An 11,244-nucleotide genomic window follows, 5' to 3' on the forward strand; every position below is an offset into this window, starting at 1 on the left:
CCCACACTCTCTTCCATAGGCGGATGAGGCCAGAGACCACCTGCAAGGCCTGTCTGACAGATGTAGGGGTGAAGAGAGTGGACCTGGCCAACACCAAGAGTGAGATCCTCACCCAGTTACGAAAGCTGGTCTTCCAGGTGTGACCTCACTCTGAAAGCGGTATGTTGACAATACATTTACAGGATCCAAATGTTTGAGTAAAATCAAATATTCCCCAAAATATAGTAGATAGTAATATAGTATGTCCAGTGGACTACTAAAGGCCATTTTTGGACATTCTGTCTGTTATAGATAATGTCATAAAAGAAGATACTGTAGATCTGGTGTAGGTGTAGATACTGTCTGGTGTAGATACTGTCATTCTAATTTTATGGGTGCTGTATCTCATGGCTTTCCTGTGTGTACGTCTCCCCAGGTGACAGTGAATTGGTTCCAGCTCCAGCAGGCCAGGTGTGTCTCTACCCGTCAACCACCAGCTCTGGTGGGGGGGGAGGGGGGGGGGTGGTAACATGTCTAGCAGAACTGCTCACAACTACAATCCAGTGATCAAAAGAGTAACATCTTCAATATGTCAATGTGGATTCCCATGTAGCAGTTATGGGTTCCTGGGTGGCGCAGTGGTCTAAGGCCCTGCATATCAGTCCTAGAGGTGTCACTACAAACACCCTGGTTCGAATKCAGGCTGTATCACAACYGGCTATGATTGGGAGTCCCATAGGGCGGTGCACAATTGTCCCAGCGTCGTCCGGGTTTGGCCGTTGTAAATAAGCATTTGTTCTTAACTGACTTGCCTAGTTAAATACATTATTTAAATAAAAAATGGGTTAGTTGTTCAGAACTCTGGATAAGAGCATCTACTAATTGACTAAAATGTAACTGTAAATGTTAACTCGATTGTGTATTTCAGTAACCCTAGTCCTCAAGCCTTGAACCTCAGTGGGTAACTATGGGCCTAAGGGATGAGCTATGTGTTTCAGGGATGATCTACGGGCCTCACGGATAAGCTATGGACAGAGATGACATGGATGAGCTATGGGCCTCTGAGATGACATAGGTGAGCTATGGGCCTCAGACATGACATGGATGAGCTATAAACCCTAGGGACAAGACATTTTACCTTCTGCAGAGCCTCCTCCTCCAGCCTGCGTCTCTTCTCCAGCTTGGCTGCTCCCAGCTGCTCCTCCTCTACTCGGCTGGTGGACACCCGGGCCTTCTCATACTCCTCCTGTCTCTGGGCCTGCAGAACACGGGCCTTCCTCAGAGCACTGTCCGCCTCATGCTGAAAACACACACAGCGTTAACACAAGGGAAACACAAGGTAAACAAACACAATAAACCACATACATGTACACACACAAACATGTCTGCTACTAAATTGTTGACTCAGCCCTAATCATTGTTCACTTTTCAACCAATTTTCTCTCACACTGCAAAGGCTAAACATGGTTCCACATCACACAAAGGCAACACAAATAAACTGTCCTTAGAGATACACACTAACCAACCCAGTCCTTAGAGATACACACTAACCAACCCAGTCCTTAGAGATACATACTAACCAACCCGGTCTAGAGATACACCTAACCAACCCAGTCCTTAGAGATCACATACTAACAACCCAGTCCTTAGAGATACACACTACCACCCAGTCCTTAGAGATACATATAACCACCCAGTCATTAGAGATACATACTAACCAACCCAGTCTTAGAGATACATACTAACCAACCCAGTCATTAGAGTAAGTACATACTAACCACCCAGTCCTTAGAGATACATACTAACCAACCAGTCATTAGAGATACAGTACATACATAACCACCCAGTCCTTAGAGATACACTAACCAACCCAGTCATTAGAGATACAGTACAACTACTAACCAACCCAGTCCTTAGAGATACATACTAACCAACCCGGTCATTAGAGATACAGTACATACTAACCAACCCAGTCCTTAGAGATACATCTAACAACCCAGTCATTAGATACGTACATACAACCACCCAGTCCTTAGAGATACATACTACCAACCCAGTCATTAGAGATACAGTACATACTACCAACCCAGTCCTTAGAGATACACACTAACCAACCCAGTCTTAGAGATACCAGTACATACTAACCACCCAATCCTTAGAGTACATACTACCACCAGTCATAGAATCAGTAAACTAACGCAACCAGTCATTAGAATACAGTACATACTACAACCCAGTCCTTAGAGATACATACTAACCAACCAGTCATTAGAGATACAGTACATACTAACCAACCGTCATTAGAGATACAGTACATACTACCAACCCGGTCATTAGAGATACAGTACATACTAACCAACCCAGTCCTTAGAGATACATACTAACAACCGGTATTAGAGTAAGTACATACTAACAACCCAGTCCTTAGAGATACACACTAACCAACCCAGTCATTAGAGATACAGTACATACTAACCAACCAGTCATTAGAGATACAGTCATACTAACCAACCCAGTCCTTAGAGATACATACTAACCAACCCAGTCATTAGAGATACAGTACATACTAACCAACCCAGTCTTAGAGATACATACTAACCAAACCCGTCATTAGAGATAAGTACATACTAACCAACCCAGTCCTTAGGATCTACTAACCAACCCAGTCATTAGGATACAGTACATACTAACCAACCCAGTCCTTAGAGATACATACTAACCAACCCGGTCATTAGAGATACAGTACATACTAACCAACCCAGTCCTTAGAGATACATACTAACCAACCCGGTCATTAGAGATCAGTACATACTACCCAACCAGTCCTTAGAGAACATACTAACCAACCCGGTCATTAGAGATACATACATTAACCAACCCAGTCCTTAGAGATACACACTAACAACCCAGTCATTAGAGATACATACATACTAACCACCCAGTCCTTAGAGATACATACTAACACACAAGTCCTTAGAGATAAGTACATACTAACCAACCAGTCCTTAGAGATAACTACTACCAACCCAGTCCTTAGAGATACATTACACCAACCAGTCCTTAGAGATACACACTAACCAACCCAGTCCTTAGAGCTACACAACCACCAGTCCTTAGAGTACATACTAACCAACCCAGTCCTTAGAGATACATACTAACCAACCCAGTCCTTAGAGATACACATACCAACCCAGTCCTTAGAGATACATACTAACCAACCAGTCCTTAGAGATACACACTAACCAACCGGTCCTTAGAGATACATCTAACCAACCCAGTCCTTAGAGATACATACTAACCAACCCAGTCCTAGAGATACACACTAACCAACCCAGTCCTTAGAGATACATACTAACCAACCAGTCCTTAGAGATACACACTAACCAACCCAGTCCTTAGAGATACACACTAACCAACACCAGTCCTTAGAGATACATACTAACCAACCGTCCTTAGAGATACACACTAACCAACCCAGTCCTTAGAGATACATACTAACCAACCCAGTCCTTAGGATACACACTAACCAACCCAGTCCTTAGAGATACACCTAACCAACCCAGTCCTTAGAGATACCAACTAACCAACCCAGTCCTTAGAGATACATACTAACCAAAACAGTCCTTAGAGATACACACTAACCAACACAGTCCTTAGAGATACACACTAACCAACACAGCTTGAGATACACTAACCAACCAGTCCTTAGAGATACACACTAACCAAAACAGTCCTTAGAGATACAGTACATACTAACCAACCAGTCCTTAGAGATACAACTAACCAACCCAGTCCTTAGAGATACAGTACATACTAACCAACCCAGTCCTTAGAGATACATACTAACCAACCCAGTCCTTAGAGATACATACTAACTAAACAGTCCTTAGAGATACATACTAACCAACACAGTCATTAGAGATACACACTAACCAACCCAGTCCTTAGAGATACATACTAACTAACACCCAGTCCTTAGAGATACACACTAACCAACCCAGTCCTTAGAGATACATACTAACCAACATAGTCCTTAGAGATACATACTAACCAACACAGTCCTTAGAGATACACACTAACCAACCCAGTCATTAGAGATACATACTAACTAACACGTCCTTAGAGATACACACTAACCAACCAGTTTGTTTAGGGTCTGCTCTCATCTAGTCACACTGGTGTGTAATTGGACTTCAAGAGATTACCTTCAACACTCTGCAGCTATTACTGCCTGAATAATGTAAAGAGCCTGGCTCACTCACACACAACGCACCACACACACACACACACACACACACACACACACCAACCACACAACACACACACACACCACACAAACACACACACACACACACACAACACACACACACACACACACACACACACACACACACATTTCAGCGAGGGGTTTACATATCCTTTGATGACTGTGGCTCTGTTTGCTTTAAGTTTCCTTTTAATGTGACCTTTTAAAGTTCTGAAGTTCCACCCACCATTTTCTTCTGTTCTCTCTGCCACTGCTCCTTGACCTCCTTCCTCAGTTTGTCCAGCTCGTTCTTCCGCGCGAGGAGAGGCTAGAGAACAACCCCCACACATACACACACACACACGCACGCGCACGCGCACACACACACAAATGCTTCAGTGAGTCAATGCTAACTTATCCATCAAATGCCTGTGAGTATGGATTATGCAGATCAGAGCAGGACATACTGAAAAGTCACTTAGATGTACATACCTGCATGAATTTGTTGGTTTGAAGGRTWGCTGCTGTGTGCAGTAGGAGCTGGCTGTACTCAATATCGTTCTTGAATGCTGACATGTAAATGTCCCGGAATGGCATGAACTCCTTTGATGGGAAGACAACAAAAGTGACTAATCACAATTCAAAAGAAGTAGTGTAGACGGTTTAAAATGATTCATTGTCATGACAGCTGTTATCTTTTGAGATACAAATTAACCGGTGAACAGTGTGGATATTATAACAAATGCAACTGATATGAGCAGAAAACATATTTCATCATAATCACCTGTTGACTTGCGAGTGTCTTCGCTGATTCGGCCATTTTGGCGTAGCTCTTCGCACACTCGATATCTGCAATCAGACACTCAACGTTACCTGCCTAGCCTGGTTATGTCATAAATGTTCAATACAGCATGACTAAGTAGCCACTGTCCCTGTGTGTATTATGTAGACATTGAGTGATTAAGTACAGGACAAAAAACACAAATGCCCAGGAACCTATTTATCCAAATAGAGGAGCTAACGACAAATGACTAATCACACTACTACACTCTTAGCAAAAAAAGGTGCTATCTAGAACCTAAAATGGTTCTTCGGCTGTCCCCATAGTATAACCTTTTGAAGAACCCTTTTTGGTTCCAGGTAGAACACTTTTGGTTCCAGGTAGAAGAACGCTTTCCCGAGAGGGTTGTACATGAAACCCAAAAGAGTTCTACTTGGAACCAAAAAGGGTTATTCTATGGGGATACATACAAACCAACCCAAGAACCTTTGGAAACCCTTATTTCTAAGAGTGTACACTATACTGTGCTTAGGTAAGTTTAGCGTTTACTGTAGTGAAAAAGCATATAATAACCTCATCAGTGTTATATTCAACCCATGCAAGTTTGTCCTAGTATATATCTGGGGCAATATAGACCAGGTGTGAAACTATCTATTATTGTTTACAAGTAGGCTAATGCTAGGACAAATTAAGCTAATATACAGCAGCTAATACTAGGACAAACTAAGCTAATATACAGTAGCTCATGGTAGGACAAAGTAAGCTAATATACAGTAGCTAACGCCAGGAAAAACAAAGCTAATATGCAGTAGCTAATGCTAGTACAAACTAAGCTAATATACCGTAGCTAATGCTAAGACAAACTATGCTAATATACCTTAGCTAATGTTAGGACAAACTAAGCTAATGTACAGTAGCTAATGCTAGGCTAACGCTAAGAAAAAAACACTTCCAGAGCTGAGGCAAAAGGAGTTAAAGATCAGCAAAGACCCCCAACCCCGAAAGATAGTTTCTGTGTATGCATTGATATGTAGGCTGTGTGCCTTTTTAAAACATTTATGTAGTTCTGTCCTTGAGCTGTTCTTGTCAATTAATGTTCTGTGTCATGTAATGTTTCATGTTTTGTGTGGACCCCATGAAGAGTACCTGCTGTTTTTGCAACAGCTAATGATGATCCTAATAAAATACCAAATACCAACGGTGACACAGCTTACATCAACCCCCTGTTCTATTGCACGACGCAACGCAAAGTGCCTGCATACAGCTGTTAGCCGTGGTATATTGGCCATATACCACAAACCCCTGAGGTGCCTTATTGATATTATAAACTGGTTACCAACGTAATTAAAACAGAAAAATACATGTTTTGTCATACCCATGATATACGGAATGATATACCACTGCTATCAGCCAATCAGCATTGAGTGCTCGAACCACACGGTTTGTAAAATATAATCTAATAACAGTTTTCTTTTTAATTCTGTGGCTCCGACTCACCAATAATGAGATGTTTCTCTGTATTAATCCTATGTATGTTAGAGGTAAAGGGAGGGAGAGAGACTCACCCACACTGAGTCGTTTGTCCACCCAGGCCAGCAGCTCCTTGGTGTACTTGGACCAGGCCTTGGCGTATAGTAGAGCTGACTCCACCCCGCCTTCACTCCGCTGCAGCGCCACGTCCACACCATCCACCTCCTCCGCCCTCGCCGGCGGCGATGGACCTGTGATGGTAATGGTAACACGCCATGGGTTGGGGAAGAAGAAGTTAGTGGGCCTAGGCCTGAGACCGAGCATTGCTACCTACTGGCTAACAGCTACTGGCAACTAGCTACAGACAAGCCCCTCTCTATCGCATGTGTGAGTATCTGTGTATGACTGTGTGTGTGTGTTCGTGAGTGCGCATGACTGTATGCGCACTAGTGTGTGTGTCAGATCTGTCAGAAAGTAAAGTCCCTGTTGACCTTGGGTTATGTGTTGGTAATACATTGTAATGCTAAGTAGACTGGACAGGACAGGGATTGCCTCCTCTATGTGTTAATATGACTGAGCTAATAGGTCACTCTGTGTGACAGGAGAGCTTATATAGGCCCCTTAACTATACCATAGAGACTACATAGAGACAGACTATACACACACACACACACACACACACACACACACACACACACACACACACACACACACACACACACACACACACACACACACACAACACACACACACACACACACACACACACACACACACACACACATATACATACACACTACCGTTCAAAAGTTTGGGGTCACTTAGAAATGTCCTTGTTTTTGAAAGAAAAGCTATTTTTTTGCATTAAAATTAAATTAAATTGATCACAAATACAGTGTAGACATTGTTAATGTTGTAAATTACTATTGTTGTTGGAAACTGATTTTTTTTAAAGGAATATCTACATAGACGTACAGAGGMCTATTATCAGCAACCATCACTCCTGTGTTCCAATGGCACGTTGTGTCAGCTAATCCAAGTTTATAATTTTAAAAGGCTAATTGATCATTAGAAAATCCTTTTGCAATTATGTTAGCACAGCTGAAAACGGTTGTGCTGATTAAAGAAGCAATAAAACTGGCCTTCTTTAGACTAGTTGAGTATCTAGAGCATCAGCATTTGTGCATTTCGATTACAGGCTCAAAATGGCCAGAAACAAAGAACTTTCTTCTTTCTTCTGAAACTCGTCAGTCTAAGCCATATCTCAGACTGGCCATTAAAAAGAAAAGATTAAGATGGGCWAAAGAACACAGACACTGGACAGAGGAACTCGGCCYAGAAGGCCAGCATCCAGGAGTCGCCTCTTTACTGTTGACGTTGAGACTGGTGTTTTGCGGGTACTATTTAATGAAGCTGCCAGTTGAGGACTTGTGAGGCGTCTGTTTCTCAAACTAGACACTCTAACGTACTTGTCCTCTTGCTCAGTTGTGCACCGGGGCCTCCCACTCCTCTTTCTATTCTGTTTAGAGACAGTTTGCGCTGTTCTGTGAAGGGAGTAGTACACAGCRTTGTACGAGCTTTTCAGTTTCTTGGCAATTTCTCGCATGGAATATCCTTAATTTCTCAGAACAAGAATAGACTGCGAGTTTCAGATTAAAGTTATTTGTTTCCGGTCATCTTGAGCCTCTAATCGTACCCAAAAATACTTACGCAAAACAGATACTCAACTAGTCTAAAGAAGGCCAGTTTTATTGCTTCTTTAATCAGGACAACACTTTTCAGCTGTGCTAACAAAATTGCAAAAGGGTTTTCTAATGATCAATTAGCCTTTCAAAATGATAAACTTGGATTAGCTAACACAACGTGCCATTGGAACACAGGAGTGATGGTTGCTGATAATGGGTCTCTGTACGCCTATGAAGATAATCCATTAAAAAAACTGCAGTTTCCAGCTACAATAGTCATTTACAACATAAAAACTTGTCTACACTGTATTTCTGATCAATTTTATGTTATTTTAATGGACGAAAAATTAGATGAAGAGATTGGTATCGAGTACAGTATATATTACATATGAGATGAGTACGTAGGGTTATAAACATAAAGTGGCATAGTTTAAGTGGCTAGTAATACATGTATTACTAAAGATGGCAGATGCAGTAGATGGTATAGAGTACAGTATAATACATATGAGATGAGTAATGTAGGGTATGTAAACATTATATGAAGTAGGCTAGTGATACATGTATTACATAAAGCATGGCAAGATGCAGTAGATGGTATAGAGTACAGTATAATCATATGAGATGAGTAATGTAGGGTATGTAAACATTATATGAAGTGGCATTGTTTAAAGTGGCTAGTGATACATTTTTACATACATTTTTACATTATTAAAGTGGTTGGAGTTGAGTCAGTATGTTGCGCACGCCACTCAATGTTAGTGGTGGCTGTTTAACAGTCTGATGGTCTTGAGATAGAAGCTGTTTTTCAGTCTCGGTCCCTGCTTTGATGCACCTGTACTGACCTCGCCTTCTGGATGATAGCGGGGTGAACAGGCAGTGCTCAGGTGGTTGTTGTCCTTGATGATCTTTTTGACCTTCCTGTGACATCGGGTGCTGTAGCTGTCATGGAGAGCAGGTAGTTTGCCCCCGGTGATGCGTTGTGCAGAACTCACTACCCTCTGGAGAGCCTTACGGTTGTGGCGGAGCAGTTGCTGTACCAGGCGGTGATACAGCCCGACAGGATGCTCTCGATTGTGCATCTGTAAAAGTTTGTGAGTGCTTTTGGTGACAAGCCGAATTTCTTCAGCCTCCTGAGGTTGAAGAGGCGCTGCTGCGCCTTCTTCACCACGCTGTCTGTGTGGGTGGACCAATTCAGTTTGTCCGTGATGTGAGAGGGCTCAGAACGCACCCTTGTGGGGCCCAGTGTTGAGGATCAGCGGGGTAGAGATGTTGTTACCTACCTCACCACCTGGGGGCGGCCCGTCAGGAAGTCCAGTACCCAGTTGCACAGGGCGGGGTCGAGACCCAGGGTCTCGAGCTTGATGACGAGTTTTGGAGGTACTATGGTGTTAAATGCTGAGTGTAGTCGATGAACAGCATTCTCACATAGGTATTCCTCTTGTCCAGATGGGTTAGGGCAGTGTGCAGTATGGTTGCGATTGTGTCGTCTGTGGACCTATTGGTGCGGTAAGCAAATTGGAGTGGGTCTAGGGTGTCAGGTAGGGTGGAGGTGATATGGTCCTTGACTATCTCTCAAAGCACTTCATGATGACGGAAGTGAGTGCTACGGGGCGGTAGTCGTTTAGCTCAGTTACCTTAGCTTTCTTGGGAACAGGAACAATGGTGACCCTCTTGAAGCATGTGGGAACAGTAGACTGGGATAAGGATGATTGAATATGTCCGTAAACATTTACATAAGTATTCACAGCCTTTACTCAGTACTTGTTGAAGCACCTTTGGTAGTGAATACTGCCTTGAGTCTTCTTTGGTATGACGCTACAAGCTTGGCACACTTATCTGTAGAATTTCTCTTCATTCTTCTCTGTAGATCCTCTCAAGCTCTGTCGAAGTTGGATGGGGAGCGTTGCTGCACAGCTATTTTCAGGTCTCTCCAGAGATGTTCAATCGTGTTCAAGTCGGCTCTGGCTGGGCCACTCAAGGACATTCAGAGACTTGTCCCGCCCACGCCTGCGTTGTCTTGGCTGTGGTGCTTAGGGTCGTTGTCCCGTTGGAAGGTGAACCTTCGCCCAGTCTGAGGTCCTGAGCACTCTAGAGCAGGTTTTCATCAAGGATCACTCTGTACTTTGCTTCATTCATTTTTCCTCAATCCTGACTAGTCTCCCAATCCCTGCCGCTGAAAAACATCCCCTCAGCATGATGCTGCCACCACCATGCTTCACCGTAGGGATGTGCCAGGTTTCCTCCAGACGTGACGCTTGGCCTTCAGGCAAAGAGTTCAATCTTGGTTTCATCAGACCAGAGGATCTTGTTTCTCATGGTCTGAGAGTCTTTAGGTGCATTTTGCAAACTCCAAGCGGGCTATCATGTGCCTTTTACTGAGGAGTGGCTTCCATCTTGCATTCTACCATAAAGGCCTGATTGTTGGAGTGCTGCAGAGATGGTTGTCCTTCTGGAAGGTTTCTCCATCTCCACAGAGGAACTCTAGAGCACTGTGAAGTGATCATTAGGTTCTTGGTCACATCCCTGACCAAGGCCCGTCTTGGTGGTTCCAATCTTCTTCCATTTAAGAATGATGGAGGCCATTCTATTCTTGGGACCTTCAATGCTAGAAATGTTTTGGTACCCTTCCCAGATCTGTGCCTTGACACAATGTAGTCTCGGAGCTCTACGGACAATTCCTTCGACGTCAATGCTTGGTTTTTGCACTTTAATTGTCGACCTTATATAGACGGCATGTGCCTTCCAAATATGTCCAATCAAGTTGTAGAAACATCTCAAGGATGATAAATGGAAACAGGATGCACCTGAGCTCAATTTCGAGTCTCATAGCAAAGGGTCTGAATACTTATGTATAAGGTAATACATTTGCAAATAAAAAACTGTTTTCACTTTGTCATTATGGGGTATTGTGTGTAGATTGCTGAGGAAATGTTTTTATTTAATCCATTTTAGAACGAGGCTAGATCCTAACAAAATGTCGAAAAAGTCCTGGGGTCTGAGTACTTTCCGAAGCACGGTATATACACTACCGTTCAAAAGTTTGGAGTCACTTAGAAATGCCCTTGTTTTTGAAGGAAAAGCAC

At 43.0% G+C, this 11,244-nt stretch overlaps 1 protein-coding gene across 1 annotated transcript in view; it reads right to left on the reverse strand.

Annotated features, from left to right (window-relative positions):
- arhgap29a (Rho GTPase activating protein 29a) overlaps positions 1-11,244 on the reverse strand; it is a 92,230-nt gene that overhangs the window by 32,653 nt on the left and 48,333 nt on the right. The window contains exons 7-11 of the mRNA XM_070446813.1: positions 6,572-6,727; positions 5,010-5,074; positions 4,718-4,828; positions 4,473-4,553; positions 1,039-1,279 (exon numbers count right to left, since the gene is read on the reverse strand). Coding sequence (XP_070302914.1) covers positions 1,039-1,279; positions 4,473-4,553; positions 4,718-4,828; positions 5,010-5,074; positions 6,572-6,727 — 654 coding nt within the window. The remainder of the gene's footprint in view (positions 1-1,038; positions 1,280-4,472; positions 4,554-4,717; positions 4,829-5,009; positions 5,075-6,571; positions 6,728-11,244) is intronic.

The sequence above is a fragment of the Salvelinus sp. IW2-2015 genome, linkage group LG14 (genome assembly GCF_002910315.2).
Source record: "Salvelinus sp. IW2-2015 linkage group LG14, ASM291031v2, whole genome shotgun sequence".
NCBI lineage: Eukaryota > Metazoa > Chordata > Actinopteri > Salmoniformes > Salmonidae > Salvelinus > Salvelinus sp. IW2-2015.